Source organism: Talaromyces proteolyticus (genome assembly GCF_021365285.1).
Source record: "Talaromyces proteolyticus strain PMI_201 chromosome Unknown BGW36scaffold_7, whole genome shotgun sequence".
Taxonomy (NCBI): domain Eukaryota; kingdom Fungi; phylum Ascomycota; class Eurotiomycetes; order Eurotiales; family Trichocomaceae; genus Talaromyces; species Talaromyces proteolyticus.
This window is the reverse complement of record NW_025764283.1, coordinates 2283127-2300415: the sequence shown is the minus strand read 5'-3', so window position 1 is coordinate 2300415 and position 17289 is coordinate 2283127. Positions and strand designations below refer to the sequence as shown.

Sequence of the window (17289 nt, the reverse complement as noted above, 5' to 3'; positions counted from 1 at the left end):
GTATGGCGCTAGCGAGTGGCCTGGGTGTGATCGTCTGGCTGTAATTGTTATTATTGTTGTTGTTATGAATACTAGTGTGCGATTGCTAGCACATGCATCGTATCCCGCCTGCACTGTTTGCTGTCCGCCATCGGAATGTTCTTCTTACATTAGCTATAGTCGGACGCGATGGACTGGTTTATTTCATTTCCGCCGATGCATTTGCATTTCTGGTCCTGACACCCCTGTGTATCGACAGCTGCCAACTTGCGTGCTCCTCTCCCATCACTATCGCGCGCCTCATCGTCTGTTGCATCCGCCATGATCGCTTCGGTATCAACTCCGGCTGCGGCCACCATCGCGCTGGCTCTGCTTGCTACATGCGGCCAATGCACTGCAGTACCTCGAGACGACCCGGCTCTTCTGCGTCGCGCATGTCCGGACTACCTTGACTACTCCCAAGTGCCGCAGTATGTCCCATGGGTCTTGTAGCATCCTCTGCTCTAAGTACAAACTAACGGTGGCGTGAATTAGTGCTCCTTATAGCGATGGTCCTCTCAAACTGCCCTTCCAACGTCCTGCTGCTGAGTGCCGGACCTTTGTCTCGGACTCTGTGGAAAAGGTCATCTCCGACGTGACCGCCCGTCTGGTCAACAAGGATCTGGCTCAATTGTTCACCAATGCCTTGCCGAACACCCTGGACACGACCATTGCGTGGCACGTCAACTCTTCAACTTCTTCTGCGTCAAAGAGTTCAAATAACAGACGGGCAGTTCCCGAGTCCTGGACGGGCGCACAGTCGTTCATCGTTACTGGAGACATCACCGCAGAGTGGCTACGTGACAGCACGAACCAACTGGAGCCGTACCAGCCTCTAGCTAAATCAGACGAGGCGCTGTACCAACTCATCCTTGGTGCCATTCAAACCCAGGCGGAGTTTGTCATTCAATCCCCATATTGCAATGCGTTCCAACCCCCACCGCCCAGCGGCTTGAAGCCTACTGCCAGCTCTCAAACGGACACTGTTCACCCTACATACGACCCATCGGTTGTCTTCGAATGTAAATACGAGCTTGATTCCTTGGCAGCTTTCCTCTCCCTTGGCAATCAATTCCATAATGCAACGGGTTCAACCGAGTATTTGACAGATAGGTGGTATAAAGCCCTGAACACCGTCCTCGAACTGCTAGATGCTGAATCGCAGCCTACCTTTGACGCCGATGGTCAGTTTGTGGCCAATGTATATACGTTCCAACGACAAACTACCCTCGGAACTGAGACTCTCACCCTGGACGGCGTTGGAAACCCCCTCAACAAAGGCACAGGCTTGATTCGCAGTGCCTTCCGACCTAGTGATGATGCGACAATTTTCGGATTCTTCATTCCTCCTAACGCCATGATGGCAGTTCAATTAGGGAAAACTGCCGACACTCTTGCACAGGCTGGTGGAGACCAGAATCTCATCAACGATCTACGCGTAAGATCCAACAATCTTCGCGAAGCCGTGCAGAAACATGGGATAGTCAATAACCCCGTCTACGGTGACGTATATGCCTTCGAAGTCGACGGATATGGTTCCCGTCTTTTCATGGACGACGCTAACATTCCCTCGCTTTTGTCTCTTCCTTATCTGGGCTATGTTGACTTAGAGGATCCTGTATATCAAAACACTCGCAAGATGATTTTGAAGGCCAATGGAAATCCTTACTACTTGAGTGGCTCGGCTTTCAGTGGAATTGGGGGACCTCATGGTAAGTCAATGCTCATAAATGCAGACGTTATTATTATTATTATTATTCAAATACTAAAGAATGCTGCTTTAGTTGGCCTTACCGCCGCCTGGCCAATGTCCCTACTCGTCCGTGCTCAAACCAGTAACGACGACGCGGAAATCTTGGACTCCATTAATATGGTTCTCAACTCAAGCCTTCTTGGCTTGGTTCACGAATCCATCAATGTCAACAACGTGACCGATTACTCAAGGCCGTGGTTCGCGTGGGCGAACTCGCTGTTTGCCCAGACCATTCTCAAGGTTGCCGAGGAACGACCGCATTTGATTTTTGATAATGACCAGCCGTATACTGTTCCTTCTTGACATGGATCCTCTTCTCACAACTACTTTAGCGGTATACTTACCCATTAATTCTCAGCAAGAGGCATTCGCATTATAGATAAGATAGCACATAATTATAATCAATGAAAGCCGAGAATACTTTGAATGTAAACCTTTCAATATACAATAGGGTATACTGTATGCGAATAGATACAATTATTACACTAATGGAGAGACAGCCAATAAAGTCTGAATATCCATCCTCAAACCAAAACTCTTCTCAAACAATCCGTACCCCCGAGTACTCTCCTGCCTGTGACAGGACATCTTCCCTTACCGCTTTCCCACCTGCCTTCTCTACTCTTATTAGTCTTGCTTGATGTTGCCGCCACTTCGTCTTCTTCCTGGCTGCTTTGGTCCTTCTCATTGCCTCTTCCTTCTACAGCGGCATTAGTTTCATCATCCTCCCAAGCAGCACCGCCGTCGATACCGTTCATAAAGTCCATCTGACGTTCATGTTCGCCATTCAACCAATGGAAAACACAACTATAGCAGAACACGTATCCAGTTTGACATGCTGTAGGGTTTGTGAGTGGATTCAAACATATAGGACATGCACTAGCACTGCCTGAATCTGCTGTTGGCAACGGGACTGTGAAGATTGGTAAATAAGATGTCGATGAGACTGGCGGTTGGTGGTGGGAAGAGGACTTCTTCAGGGCCGGTTTGAGGTTCGAGGTAGAGGATGTAGCTGAGGATGGTGGTTGTGCTGTCTTCTTGTGAGAGGGATCGGTCATGCCAGTGACAACGGGGGCTGGGAGATCTAGGTTTTCGGTAGCTTTACGGGCAAGCTGTCGCGAAAAGTCGCTTGCATGCCACCATTCGAGGAACTTTAGTGCGAAGATGGATACTGGCAGCAAATATCGCAAGGATGATAATGCTTGAGGGTAGAGGTTCTGCGGGCTTAACAAACCAAGAAAGGCAGAGCCAGGCCGCTGCTGTTGCTGACGAACGTTGTTGCTGCTTGGCTTTGCTTCAAGTATACTTGCAATCGCACGATGGTCGGCAGGACCAAGTCGGCGAATACGCGTGCCGATAAGCCAAAGAAACGGCGATGAGTATTTTGTATTATCGAAGAGGTAGGCTAAGTTGAATGCCACAATCGAGAAGTAATAAGCCGCGTTCACAGACGGGTACATATTCCGCAAGAACCATTTGTAATAAAACATAAAGCGCTGCTTGACTGTCGGGTTTGCTGGAAGCCCGTCGTTAGGATTATATCGAGGTCCACCAAGCAGTGACGAAGCTTGTGGCGCAACATGGATATCGTAACTTTCATCGAGCTTCCGTTTTAGATATGGCAGTCCCACCATAACCACCAGGTTCTTCCAAACGTCAGCTGTGCGCAATCTTAAGGTTTCCCGAACAGGTGCCGCAGCGCCCATCTGAGCACGTGGTATCTCTCCATTCTTCGTAAAGGCGACACGTTCACGTTTGAGGGAGTAGAAGTTTTCCGTGAATGATCCTCCGAACGCGCGGAGGTAGTAGCGCTCGACTAGAAGTGACAAAAGTGCATAAAGCTCATCGAAATTGTTGAGCACTCGGAGCAAGTACCGAGGGTGTCGGTGTGTCGCAACGGCAAGGAGGTAACGAATCGATGGAGGGAGAAGAGACGAAAGTTGCTGCTCGGCTAGAAGCTCTGCTCATTGAAATAATTAGCTCTTTGATGTTGATGTCGATGATATGATCTGACAATCTGAGACGTTTGGGGTGTGAGCGACGGACGACTTACCAAACAGCGACGGCTTCAAGTCGTCTAGTTCATTCTGCAAACCGGGCATATATTCCATCTTGGATGATGAGGGAGATGTAAGACGTTACAGACATTCTCAGCACTACAAGGACGGGTATCAATACCACCACGACGCAAGTGCTCGGAGGGACTGGACAGTATCTGTAACTCGCTGGGTTGTTGGAGTAAGAATTGCCCCGGGTCGACAGCCCGCTCGGGCAAGCCGAGGTCCAGCCGGAATGTGACCCACCTGCGCCCTAACTGTCCTTATTCAATATTCCTACTCTTGATACAAACGTTGAGCTCTAGCCTATAGGTGATATGTGCATATGGCTTCTGGTGTTACAGGTTGTGGGTGTCTAATATACAAGAGTGAAATAGAATACAAACAAGATAATTGCTAAGCGCGTGGCGTTTCCTTCCAAATGGCCTCCAACTGCTTCAGGATGGACGGGCGAATATCGTCCCACCATCCGGTAGACAGCTCCGGGTTGAAATCCAGGTTGTCGTACCCTGCGGTGTATATACAAGTTGCAATATCGCTGATAAGATCACTGTTTAGTACAATCGGGGGCTCTTCCCGCTGCATCATGGGTAACCATGTCACTACGCAGTGGCGCGCAAGAGTAGGATCGCCCACAATGGCGTGTGTTCGGAAAAGAACTTCATAATCCTCGCTCGTTCTAGTGCCTTTAGTAAAGGGTATCGCGTGCCACATTTCCCAGAAGCCTTCGGTATCTTTGACTTGCAGTCTCAACTGCATGATTTTCTGGGACTCGGGCATGTTCCAGTCAACAACACCATGAAGTGTGTCCATGACCTGTCGGATGCGTCGAGATTTCTGCAGTATAACATCGGCGTCTTCGTTTGACGGAGCAGTAAGTAAGGCCCTATAGAGTAGAATGAACATGCGGTATTCCAGCGTAAGCGTCCCTCGAAGAGAGAGGAAATCAAGAACACGAAATGCAGATTCGACGTCAAATTCTCGAAGCGCTGCTGGAACCTGCTCTCCGCGTGGCAACCGAGGGCTGAGAAATGAGTTCGCGATATCAAAAGCCAGTGACTCATCCAATTCAAATCCAGAAGCAGTGTGTTCCATGAATACTGTCCACAAGTATTCCTTCGAGTATGTTGGATGGCGAGTATTTATCCCGGCAGCAGCCAACATCAGTTGCAATGTTGATTGTAGTCTATGCTCCCCTTCGACTAAAGTGTGACATCTCTGCAGAAAATCAGTGGAAATACGATCATCCGGGCCATCTCCAAGCAGACCTCTAGCCATTTCTATTGTAGGACAAGAGTAAATTTCTCGTCTATATGAGTGTAATAAACCCAAGTTCTTGTTTCCATTTACTGCTTCCGAGTCATCCTTGTCCAGATTAATAATGAAATCTGGCCATACAGTCTTTTGACGTTTGGAATCGGTGCTGAATTCTCTCCTTTGGCCAAAAGATCTGGTAGGCGAAGGTACGAAAGGGTTCGACCCTTGCCGGCTGGAATTTTCATGACCCAGTAAGTTTGAATCGGATTGAAATGCCTGAGAATTCTCATTTAAACCCTCGAGGCGTGTTTCAATCTTTTTAATCTGACTCTCCCGCTTTGGAGCCCAGAGTTGCTCCAAATCAACGTCCGCTCTTTTTTCTTCAGTGAACATCTGCACAACCACCCTCGTACCACTTTGGGTTTTACCAAAGCCTTCAAACACGCCTTCCTTAACCTTATTAATGGCACCGGGATCATCCACAAAGCCGACATTGACACATATCCAGCCTGTAGTGATGCCGTCATCTGAACTTGCGACTGATGCCCCAGAGCCACCTGAAATACGGGCACGACGAGCCTTGCGTCGAAGCTTGATTTTAAGCTCATTACGACCTAGCAGTCCATCGGCGTTCGGTCGCATTTTGTATGCGGACCTCAGCCATCGACAAAAGCGATCGGCCGAAACGTTTAAATGCTTTAAACTTCGTGCGGTGCCAATAATCATAATGACATTGCCTCCCAGAGCGGAAGGCGGATCCCGAGCTCGCAAGTCAAGCAAAGCCAGGTCATCCAAGCCAATCTCAACCGAGATATTCTGTAATAAATCTTTTATAATCGGGGGGGAGTTTTCGGGGACGGGCGGTATTTCTTGTCGTCTGGCCACAGGATGGGGCTCCTCGGCATGGGTTTCGACTCGTAAATACCATGGCACAGCTTGGGATGCTTTATGTGTGTCTTTGACTTGCTGACCCTCTTGATTCATGTCGGTTGCCGCAGCATTTATACTGCGGTCTGAAGACTCTGTCCTCCAGCATGGAGGAGCGGAGAAGCCCCTAATTTGGGGCTTGATCGGAAAGCGAGCTGTTTGTGAGATTGCAAGCCCTGAAAGCGCGGCAAACGTTTGCAAAATACTGTTACGACACGTTTGGCATCTTGCACTTCTGGCCAAAGCTGCTGCCATTGGGAATTGTTGGCTGGGGGCAGCTTGGTTGTTGCGCGGTTGAAACGTTGAGGTACTCAACCGTAATAATTAATCAATCGATGATTGACGGATCGGGCTGAGCCAGCGCTAGCCCAGAGGAGACTAGCCCAGAAAATGCAAACATTACAAACACAAAAAATATTATTTCTATGAGGGGCAAATGTCGCCCGCCATAGTTGATTCTCATACCACGATAAGACGAGAATCGAGCCAAAAATGTCTATGGACCTGGACGAGCCTGTCCCAATTTCGGACATTAGTGCGCAGCAGCAACCAGAAGCAACGTGCGTATTATATCTCTAATGCGAACCCACACACAGGCTGAAATTCTCTAGAATCCTCTGCTACAACTGTGGCAGTCCTATAGACGGAACCTCATCTGCCGGTGTGTCTTCAATTTGTTCGAATCTGCAGCGTGATATGATACTAACTTCGCAGGCGCACTTTGTAATGACTGTATTCGAACGACGGTCGACGTAACGCAAGACATTCAACGGGAGTCGACTCTCCATTTCTGCAAAGATTGCGAGGTATGTTTCAATGTCGGAAACTACGAGTACAAACTCTAATGTGGAGAATATAGAGGTGGCTACAGCCTCCAAATACATGGCTCACTGCTGCTTTGGAATCACGAGAGTTGCTAGCTCTATGCCTGCGGAAACTGAGAGGCCTGTCGAAAGTTCGGATTATTGATGCAAGCTTCATCTGGACAGAGCCACATTCAAGGCGGATCAAGGTTAAAATAACTATCCAACAAGAGGCTTTCCAAGGAACCATCCTCCAACAGACATTCGAGGTTGAGTACGTTGTCTCAACACAGCAGTGTCCGGACTGTGCCAAGTCGTTCACACACCATTCTTGGCGCGCATGTGAGTCGGAGTCGCCTTCATATCCTTCGAATTTACCCTTGCTGATCACGTTATTTGTCCCTAGGTGTCCAGGTGCGCCAGAAGGTCCCTCACAAGAGAACCTTCTTGTACCTCGAGCAACTGATATTGAAACACCGAGCACATCGTGATACAATCAACATCAAAGAGGCAAAAGATGGATTGGACTTCTATTTTGCGCAACGAAACCATGCCGAAAAATTAGTGGATTTCCTGTCATCTGTGACCCCTGTGCGACTTAAGAAATCCCAAGAGCTTATATCTATGGACATTCACGAATCGACACGTTCCTACAAGCTGACGTTCTCAATTCAGCTGATTCCTATTTGCAAGGACGATCTTGTAGCGCTTCCATTGAAACTGGCTAGATCATTAGGCAACATTTCGCCATTGACGTTGTGTTATCGGGTCGGCACTTCAATTAACCTCCTTGACCCCAACACGCTACAGACCGCCGATGTTCCGACACCAGTATACTGGAGGTCACCATTCAGCAATCTTGCCGATGTAAAAGATCTTGTCGAGTTCATTGTCGTTGACATCGAACCGGTTGGAGAGTCCAAAGGACGCTTCTTTCTAGCTGAAGTAACGGTTGCACGTGCGTCAGATCTAGGAGTTAACAATACTACATATTTCACGAGGACCCATTTGGGAGGCGTACTTCATGTCGGAGATTCAGCTTTAGGCTACCATTTGACCGGCACGAATTTCAATGATCCCAATTTCGAAGCTATTGAGGAAAGCGGTCAATACAGCTCGACCATACCAGACGTTATTCTAGTTAGGAAACATTACGCTCGCAAGAAGAAGCCTAAGTCTCGAAACTGGAAACTTAAGCGTATGGCTCTTGAAGAAGAAGAAGAAGTTGGTGGCCGCAAGCAAGATCAAGATCGCTTGGAAGCCGATTTTGAAATGTTTTTGCGTGACATTGAAGAAGACCAAGAGCTTCGAAGCACTCTTTCCCTTTATAAATCTAAGAATGACCATCGCAACACCACGAAAAAGATGGATGTCATCGAAGACGCTAATGAGATGGACGAAGACGAAAGTGATGATGAAGCGCCTAAAATCAATATGGATGAATTGCTCGATGAGTTTGATGAGTTGAACATGGAAGACGCCGAGTAAACTTACACCACTCGCACGTCGATGACTTGAAATATATTCACATTACCTCATAGTTTCTGGCAAATGGCGTTTCTTTCTAATGATGGTGGATTATGGTAGTACATAAATGCGTGTTGCGAAATTTGAAGACTGCTTAAGTTTATCAAAAGTAAATAAACTTTTATTTAAAACAAAAATACCAATCATTTGTTGGTCAGCTGCAATTCCAGCGTTGGGTATCAATACAAAGCATCAAGCATTAAAAGTCATTTTCTGCTTCTTGAGGCTCCTCTACTTCTCTTCTAGCGTCATCTTCACGAAGTTTCCATTCCATGATCAATGATATGACTTTCCCAAAGCTTCCCCGAAGGACATCACCGTCATCACTGATCCAAAAGGCAAACCTTAATGGGTCAAAATCAATTGGTCCAATGCGTAGATGCTCATCCTCGCCGGTACGAAGTACCTGTATTTCAGGCTCCTGCCAGTCGAGACGATCCATAATAATGCAAATAGAACGAAAAAGCGGATGAAGATAGAACTCCCCGTGTCGACTGCTATCTACACCCGGTACCAAGGCGTCTTCTGCATTGAGCACAGCTTGTCGATCCTCGATTTGAGAGCAGACACTTCGGTGGATCTGTAGGATCTGGTTTACATCTTGAGGACTGCTAGGCGACCAACAGGCAAGAAGTTTGCAAGGAAACGCATCTATCAAAACTGAGTCATCTGCGAGAGCGGCCTTCATATCGAGCTTCTTGCAAAAGTAATTGAAGATCCAGAGGAGGTGCTCATGGCCTGCATTTGCGGGTCCCAGTGGAGTTGTAATATACACGGCGCACGGTTTCAGGCAAAAGTCGTACATTGTGCTCAGTGGCAATCTGATGTTTCCGGTCGCTGCAGTAATCATATAAGGAGATAGATGCAATCTCTTTTGTACCTCTAAATGCCGTCGAACAACCAGCGTCCTCTCATTGCTAGGCATAATGAGCAAGCTCAGCAACGATTATACCGTCAATCGTTGCAGAATGAATGCCATTCAGGAACAGGAAATGGCTATTTAGTGCTAGTTTTTCACCTCCCCCGCTCCCTGAAACGGCGATGCAATTAACCAATTGTATGCATCAAAACTGATCGATCGAATGGTGTAGAAGATGGACGTTGGGAAATTTTCAACTAGACTTGCAGGGCGCTTGAATCGGGGATTATTGAAGAGACCTCTTCTTTTAACCTGGGGCAAATCAGGCAAGACATCAAAAAGGGCTGCATTGTTATGATCGTGTCAGGAAAAGCGAATGGGTGCCCACCCGAGCAAGCTATGCGTATGGCTCGCTCTTTATCTTTCCTATTTTTGGACCCATGAATTCAATGTCGCTTGAAAGCCACATAGGCAGAAGCAGGTTGGTCGGTCAGCCAACTAGCAGGACGTCCGAAACAACGTCTGTTATGCAGCGCAGTCGTTTCATTGGCCAAGATGGACGATAGATTTGGTCATAACTAAGCGTGATGCATATGCATGCGTACGAGTCAAGACAACCAGTTGTCGCACAAAGGATAGTGAAAAAAATAGAAGGGTATCTCAGATTTATGCCATTATTAGATCTCCGTAGCCGACGGCCGAGATCGATGTGCTGGTCTTATTCTCGAAAATTAAAACGAGTCGACTCATCCTTCATCTGCAAAAAGGCCGAAAACTGGACCAAGGATGCAGTTGACGTCTCAAATATTAGGCACCTGCAAGCTAGCCAAGGGTTTCCGACCACAGCATGCAGCAATGGGCAAGAAAGAGCACGGAGTAACAATAATGGTGCTCTTATTATTATCCATCCTGTTCTTGATTCTTGATACGTCGCAGCGACGAGGAGCAGTCAAAGAGCACTATTATATCAGTCAATCGGAATGCATCATGAGCCTGGAGGCTATACCGCTTTAGGCTGGAGGGGCTTCTTTCCCCGCTAGCCTCGATCACGCGCTGATCGTGGCGGTCACGTGGTGTGTTTGCACTGATTGCTTCTGACAGCGACAAAGCGACAAGCCGAAGGGAATAATGGTTCAACCAATTTAGAAAAGGGCCCTAGGAAAGATCTCTCAAGTATACGAGTGCGTGCTATACATATGCAAGTGGTATTCCTGAAAAAATTTTTTGAAACACACAAGAATGCCAAAGAATTCGGGGATGAATATTGAAATAATGTACCATTTTTATTGACACTAATTATCAGTGTCTTCTAACGTATTATGGCTAGTTGGATTATTTCCAAGTATACACACGAACAAAAGAATACGTGAATAATTCAGCGACCTATAATAACACGAAGTCATTGTCTCGACAAATATAGTAAAACAAGTGCCTCGTCGGACACATGGGTATCATTTGTGTTGTCTGACCCATAAAGATATAGACAAGCCAAAAGCTCATAACCAGATGATTTATAGCAAAACATGTATCTATTGTTGAAATAACGATATGCAAATGTCAACAAGTGACTTGAGTTCCTTGTAGATGATGCAAATTGTGGGTTCTGTGGTGGTCAAAATGAACCATCCACACACACACACACGCGCGCGCGCGCGCCAAAAGCAGATGGTCTAAAGTTCAAGCTTCATACCACGGCTAGAAATTGAAAGCTTTGCATCCTGAAGACTGTTGTTAAGTCGATCAAAGTAGTCTCGTCGCTGTTGTGGAATATTGAATGTTCTCTCACATCCATATATCATAGGAAAGGAAGTATGCAAGAGGATGCATTAAATTCCCAAGTACCACTTCGCGCGTTCGTAAACAAAGAAGCTAATGGCATACATTGGAGCGACTTTGAGGTATCCAATGGTTAGGCCAACCCAGAAGCCGCGGAATCCCCTTTCCAAATAGATTTTTTGAGCAGTCTCAGCCATATTGAGTCTTTTGCCGTCCCCCATGGCGCCACCAACCTGCATACGTCGGCGGATAACCTCGATTGGATATGCCGAGGTTTGAGAAACGATACCAGAGACGGCACCGGAGAATAGTTCGGCGGACGCGGTAAGTTGAACACGGCGCTCACCAGGTTGCCTTTTAGATGAGGGCGATATCTCTGACTTTGGAATTGTTGTGTGTGGAGCAAGGCTTGGTGTACGTAGAATATCGCCGATTGTGTCATGTGTCAAAAAAGACATTCCGGCGTATGGAATCATTCCAACAACTGTGGCGGTGAATCCGCGGTAGAAGTTGGCTAGACCTGTTCGGGGTGTGACAGCCTTGATACCAGAAGACACTGTTTGGGCTGTGGCCATGGAAGCCGACGTGCTACTGCTGGAAGCCGCTGCGACAGGGCGCGACGAAGCTTGCTCATGGTATATCTGCCAGCAAATCGTCCTAAACGACGAACGAGCAGTCCGTTTAGTTTCAAAGGCCAACCGGACACGGACTACTTCAAGTGGATATGTAAAAAACACTGAAGTTACTCCAGCCAAACTCCCTGAAATTAAACGCCGAAACGGAGTCTCTTTATCTTTCGAAGGAATGACCAATGCTCTAATTTGTTCATAAGAAAGAAATTTAATTGCAGCATACGGAAATATGCGTAGCAAAGTCGCCGAATGGCCTTTGTAGAGACCACGGGTGCCTTCAAATCGCTTGATATCTCGCATTGCCATTGCCAGCCCAGACCAGCTTCCGGAGTACTTAGCAAACTCTGGGCTTGATGCTTGAAACAAAATTTTCACGCGATCAAGCGGCGCTACGGCGGTCTTGGCCTATACAAAAAAAAAATGTCAGCAAATCCAGAGCCTGGTGTTTTCTCAAAGCCAATAGCTATTCTGAGATGAAACCTACAGCGCATCCTGCTAGCCCACCTGCCAATCCACTACGCAACACATACTCTAGACTCCGCTTATCAACCGGCTTTCTACCACTCAAGGTGCTTCCTAAAGGCTTCTGTGATGTAGCCTCGCTCGAAAGGTCCGACACTTGCGAGGTCTTCGTGGTAATCGACATGCTTTGAGGAGGTAACGTAGACGCTTGGCCGGTTGCCTCCATAACGCTCACTGGGGGCGGAAGCCGGTCCGCCGGGGATGCAAGGGGGCTTATTCTCGCCTGCGCGGCCTGATGATAGAGAGTAGGCGAGGATGCAAGTGGAACATGATCTGGGGAGGCACGGGTCATTGAATTATTGCAGAACCTGTCTCGCACAAAAACCGGGGGGTCTTCTCACTGCTCAGTGTGGAGAAGCGTCCGGTGCCACGGAAAGTGGCGCGGAGGGTGATGGCTTTCCGAAGAAGGCTATCGGCTCGGCTATATCGCAGAGGCTCGGGATCGACAAACGTCATCCACGGTCGTAAAAGATGAGGGTATAGGCCAGGCAGACTCCTCGCGTGTGTGGGGGAAGACGCCTGGTCGATACAGCAGTTTGTTTTACAGACAAGAACTGCCAGATAGGAGGATTTAGAAGAATAACAACCATAAAAGAGTGCTGGTTATATTCGGAGGTGCTTGCCACTGGCTGTTTTTGCCGGTGCGGAAAGACGCGGCAAGGCCGAGGCGAGCAGGTCTCGTGACCAATATATGCATTATTCCATTATTACTATGAGCAATGCCGGATGCCCTATTGGCTAACTATTTGCTAGGTATTATCTACTCCGTACCAATATTAATAATATAGTAACCACATTACTGCTGTTGGCGTGACTTTTGCCCGCCCAGTTCATAAATTATGGAACTGTCTCGAGTTATTACATCATCTACTTATTCACTATTACTCGTCGCAGTATTGTTTTGCCAACCCATCCCAAGCAATGATGTTGCCGGCTTCCTTATGTCAATTATATCGATCTTTATGGGTTGTATGGGTTGTATGGGTTGTATGCGATCGCTAAAGCCTCAAAAGTCACCTGGCAATGACACGCCGGTCTGCATTGCATTTATCCAACTCCCATGTCAAACTTGAATCACCAACCCCAAACACCACTGATCGCCGTGTAATCAAACAATGCCCATGCATTTTATATGCAGCCATTACAGCCGCTCGTAAATTAGAAAACTTCTAACAGTGTCATATTTTGAAGAAAAAGACTCGTTGCTCGTAAAATTATGCAAGGGCTTGGAAACGTGCCAGTAATCGAACATGTACTGTGGCATCGGATCACAGATGCCACCTCTCATTCTCGCCCTTAGAACTTGTATCGAGAGCCTTGTCGAGATAGAGGCTTGGCTTGTTTGCCTATAGCTTTTAATTCTTTCACTTCATCTGTCGCTCTCTTCGACCGCTTTGCGGCGCGCCCAGCGTCAACATGAAGGTGGCCCATCTCACTCAGCGCCGTTGTATTTTTCCACCTCAAACAACGATGTCTGCCGTCATCAACATAGGTTTTTGTTCTTGTAGACATACGCTTTGTCGGGAGTTCTTCGGATTCTGCACGTTCTGCAGTTCGAGTGAGATAATCACTGCGAGCCTTCATGTACTTAGTGATGTGTCCACGTTGGAGCTGCAGCTCCTTCTTCAATTTAATCTCTCGAAGACCACGTGCGTCAAGCCAGCGAATGAGTTCATCCAACTGCTCAGGCTCGTCATAATACGCCCAGTTATGAGCAGTCAAGAGACTTGTCTCTCCTTCCTCGTACTTTTTGCGTTCAGCCGGGGTCATTCGATGCGCTTTGACATATATTTTCCTGAGATGTTCTGGTTGATCAATAAAACCCTCCCGCTCCATGTCATCTGGTCCTTGTACCCATAGACGGCCGTTCGCATACTGTGCGTCGGCTGTTGAGCTGTTCGGAAGACCTCCATAAGGCATAGCGTTGCGCTCAAACCACCAATATCGATTGCAAAACCGATCCTTACCCAAGCATCTAGTCCTTGGGCAATCGGCTTCTCGGAGATCATTATCAACGATGGCAATTTCAGCCTCTAATTCGGTAATCTTCGCTTCCTGCTCTTCAATCTTTTTCAATATTCTTTGATATTGCTTTGAGCCTTTTGGTTGTTTTGCCAGTTGCTCTCTCCGCTCGCGTTCTGCTTCTTGCCGGCGTTTGCGTTCCAGAATCCGATCGGTTCCTCCGCGAAGAGATGGCCCACGGCGGTCCTCATCCTCGGTATCCATGATTTCATCAGTATCGACATCGTCTTCAGACTTCGTGGCCAAAGCAGCATCCACCATGTCGACGTCAACTGAGGATTTTCCTTCATTGGTTGATTTTTCCTTTTCTTTCTCAGTCTCTTCCTTCTCAGGTTCAGGCTCATGTGCTTTTCTTTCAATATGGAGTTTCCGTAATTCTTCGAGACTGTGAAGGTACACATATTAATCAGTATGAACATCTAGTAGAATCAAGGACAATCTTACGCAGCTTTTCGCGCTCGCTGGTGCTCCATTTTTTCTTTGCGAAATTCGGTCATCTGGTTACTACATTCCTCGAGATAGTTTCTGATAGCCTTTGTCTCCAGACTGAGCATGCAGATGATTTGAAGGGCTCGAATGCGAAGATTGACATCAAGCGTCGCATACTGCGCATAAACACTCTCCTGGGTTGGTTCAATATCCAAGGGAACGAGGTGCTCCAATATTTCCTCGCAGACTTTTTGCATCTTCGGTCGCATGGACAGTTGATACAACAGTCCAACCATAACTACCTGCCAGCCGCCATTTTTGAAATCCCGTTTTCGCAGTCGCTCAATCCAGCCGTACTGCTCCAATAACTCTGTAGCCCGGTGCACCCTAGGTTCGCCTGACTCAGAGAGTCCTCCATTTTCTAGTTGTGATTTCAGATGAGCAGCCTCAGCTTTGGCTAAGCTACCCCTAGTTGTCATTCGAGTGACTATTGGCTCTGGCTCGGGGCTGTCCTCAGACTCTTCTTCTTCCTCGGAGTCTGATTCGTCAGATGAGACTTGGGGTAGATCAGGAAGGGATACCTGAATAGCGCCATCATCATCCTTCTCAGTGTTCACCAATTTTTTGAGCACAGCACAGTGGACTTCCACAAAAAGCTCACAGTCGACATCATGCGATGAAAACCGAACTGCTTCCACAAAGTCATCAAATGTGAAAGAATCCAGTTGAAACACTTCACAATACACGTTCAATGTATTCCAAGTCTCAAGAAAATGGCTGACAGATTCTGATTTAATATCATGCGGCAGTAGATCTCCATCATCAGCTAAATCAGGAGTAGCATCCACATCGAATCTCAGTTTCGGCCGAGGCTTTCGTCCTGAATCGTGTTTGATATCCAAATCTTCGATTGGATACTTAATGACAGGCGGAGGGGGCGGCTCTGCCTTCATGGTGACTACTGGAATCATGATTTTTTTGTCCGACTCGGAATCCTTGACTAGCCGAGGACCTCCGCCTTGCTGTTTAGAGACCAAGAAAGAAGGGTCCCCATTAAGTGAGCGCTGGTACTCGATAAATTGTTCCGCTCTGTTTCTTGCCAATTCTTGGGACGATAATTTTGTCTTTGACACTACTCCAGTTGCCGGTTTCAGTTCAGGTAACTTCTTGGATGAGAAAAACCCAAAATGCCCTTCCTGGTCTGCCTTTTTCAGGGCTTTCTTTTCGGCAACTCGAGCTCCATATTGCAAGTGTTTTGGTACATCCGTCTCAATTTTATAATCATCTGCGATTCCCGGCTTCACCAACCAAGGGGCTCCATTCCATGATTCTCGAGTGGTGTTGTTCTTGATGAAAGCGCGGAGCATCTGCTTGGAAAACGTTTTCCGGTCGCGAGTGATGTGATCTTGATCAAGCAAAGCCTCCTCGTTAGGCCGGTCGACTATTCTTACCAAGTATCTAGCATAAGCTTCTGACTTGACACCGCCGTCTGTGTAGTATTGCCGAGGGAAATTCATTTTGTCGCGTATGATGCCGTGCAGACGAGTGTTGTCCTTCAATACTGTGGCAACATGTTCTCCGGGATAGAAGTCTTGCTTGAATTCCTGCACTAGATCAGAATTCTTCGTCCCAATCAAGATGGCATGCAAACTCACTTCATATATCTCATCCACTAAAATATCCATTGTTAGCCAGACACAAAGCGCAACGATTCTACAACATACCAAGGTGGTCGACTCTTGACACAGTCGAGAATTGCACTCGTCGGAGTATAGGTTCTTTCAGAGCATCTGGAAAAGCACTGTTGAGCTCCCGAGACTCTGTCATCTAGTCGCAGTCAATATACGATGATGGCATTGATTGATCAAGCGACCCACTTCACTCTGTAGAGCTTCGAAAAAAGTCAAGCCCGAATGTCCCGTGATTTCACAAATGAAGCGACGCTGTTTGTAGAAATCCCTCCTATGGAGGAACGACTCGTAGGTGGTGAAGACCTCATTGGTCTCGGCAATGACCCAAATCTATGGAAAATCTCAATCAGATCATGGATCAGGAAAAGGATTATGCCGAACTAATGCGCAATCATGTGCATACCTCTGAGCTCTCATCTTCAATTGTAGGCTGCGGAAGATACTGGACGGGCTTCCTCTTGAATAACACCTATTCCCTGACGTTACTTTCCATGTCTTCTTGGTTGTATCGGAAAGACCTCGTACCATTATCTCCTGCCGACGAAGGATGCGGCGACTTTCCCACCATGAATCTCTCAAACGGCGCGTCGTGGAACTCTGGTTCTAGAGGCAACTTAAGAATTAGTTTCGTCCAAGACGATGCTGTAATGACACGAGAGAAATTTAGCATGTGATGCATTGCAAAACTGTATGGGGATCCGGGACTTAAGAAAGATCGCAAGGTGGGAGAGCTCGGATACTCGAGATAAACAGAAACAGGACAAGTAACGGAGGACGGGGACTTGCCTTAAAGACCTGGGTTGAATACAGGCTCACTCAGGCGTGCGACTACTCTGCTAAAATTCGCGGTGTTGACGCGGGGTGAATTGGGCGGTGCGTCGGGGGGTACTGGCGGAGGGCGCGTTGTGGCGAGGCGTAGCTTCTCTTTTTTTTTTCTTTTTTATTTTTTGGTGAGACCACAGACGACAGAAGTCGGGATAGACGCGTATTGTAGCGGGGTACGAGGGATGTGCAGC

General features: G+C 47.4%; 7 protein-coding genes across 7 annotated transcripts; 2 read left to right on the top strand and 5 right to left on the bottom strand.

Moving 5' to 3' along the window:
* Nucleotides 1-300: 300 nt before the first annotated feature.
* BGW36DRAFT_298355 (DUF1237 domain protein) lies at nucleotides 301-2074 on the top strand (the record flags this gene model as incomplete). The annotated part of the gene is made up of 3 exons (XM_046211423.1): nucleotides 301-449; nucleotides 514-1730; nucleotides 1803-2074. The coding sequence occupies 3 exons, from the start codon at nucleotides 301-303 to the stop codon at nucleotides 2072-2074; spliced, it is 1638 nt and encodes a 545-aa protein (XP_046071641.1).
* Nucleotides 2075-2184: 110 nt separating this feature from the next.
* On the bottom strand, nucleotides 2185-4038 carry BGW36DRAFT_190968 (putative peroxisome biosynthesis protein (PAS10/Peroxin-12)). Its single transcript, XM_046209793.1, has 3 exons — nucleotides 3825-4038; nucleotides 2523-3731; nucleotides 2185-2471 (listed from the first exon to the last, which is right to left on the bottom strand). The coding sequence occupies exons 1-3, from the start codon at nucleotides 3880-3882 to the stop codon at nucleotides 2296-2298; spliced, it is 1443 nt and encodes a 480-aa protein (XP_046071640.1). The 5' UTR covers nucleotides 3883-4038; the 3' UTR covers nucleotides 2185-2295.
* Nucleotide 4039: 1 nt separating this feature from the next.
* On the bottom strand, nucleotides 4040-6415 carry BGW36DRAFT_190930 (uncharacterized protein). Its single transcript, XM_046209792.1, has one exon. It carries the CDS (start codon nucleotides 6265-6267, stop codon nucleotides 4225-4227), a length of 2043 nt encoding a protein of 680 aa, XP_046071639.1. The 5' UTR covers nucleotides 6268-6415; the 3' UTR covers nucleotides 4040-4224.
* An 89-nt stretch (nucleotides 6416-6504) lies between these two features.
* BGW36DRAFT_398184 (nonsense-mediated mRNA decay protein 3) lies at nucleotides 6505-8303 on the top strand (the record flags this gene model as incomplete). The annotated part of the gene is made up of 5 exons (XM_046218382.1): nucleotides 6505-6572; nucleotides 6624-6673; nucleotides 6727-6818; nucleotides 6872-7157; nucleotides 7222-8303. 5 exons carry the CDS (start codon nucleotides 6505-6507, stop codon nucleotides 8301-8303), a joined length of 1578 nt encoding a protein of 525 aa, XP_046071638.1.
* A 185-nt stretch (nucleotides 8304-8488) lies between these two features.
* On the bottom strand, nucleotides 8489-9528 carry BGW36DRAFT_190884 (uncharacterized protein). Its single transcript, XM_046209790.1, has one exon. The coding sequence runs from the start codon at nucleotides 9265-9267 to the stop codon at nucleotides 8542-8544; it is 726 nt and encodes a 241-aa protein (XP_046071637.1). The 5' UTR covers nucleotides 9268-9528; the 3' UTR covers nucleotides 8489-8541.
* Nucleotides 9529-11027: 1499 nt separating this feature from the next.
* Nucleotides 11028-12255, bottom strand: BGW36DRAFT_298016 (putative mitochondrial carrier protein; the record flags this gene model as incomplete). Its single annotated transcript, XM_046211401.1, has 2 exons — nucleotides 11028-12014; nucleotides 12094-12255. The coding sequence occupies 2 exons, from the start codon at nucleotides 12253-12255 to the stop codon at nucleotides 11028-11030; spliced, it is 1149 nt and encodes a 382-aa protein (XP_046071636.1).
* Nucleotides 12256-13315: 1060 nt separating this feature from the next.
* Nucleotides 13316-17093, bottom strand: BGW36DRAFT_190832 (DDT domain protein). Its single transcript, XM_046209789.1, has 8 exons — nucleotides 17060-17093; nucleotides 16799-16886; nucleotides 16677-16742; nucleotides 16460-16603; nucleotides 16307-16409; nucleotides 16238-16254; nucleotides 14598-16186; nucleotides 13316-14538 (listed from the first exon to the last, which is right to left on the bottom strand). The coding sequence occupies exons 2-8, from the start codon at nucleotides 16799-16801 to the stop codon at nucleotides 13428-13430; spliced, it is 3033 nt and encodes a 1010-aa protein (XP_046071635.1). The 5' UTR covers nucleotides 16802-16886; nucleotides 17060-17093; the 3' UTR covers nucleotides 13316-13427.
* Nucleotides 17094-17289: the final 196 nt, after the last annotated feature.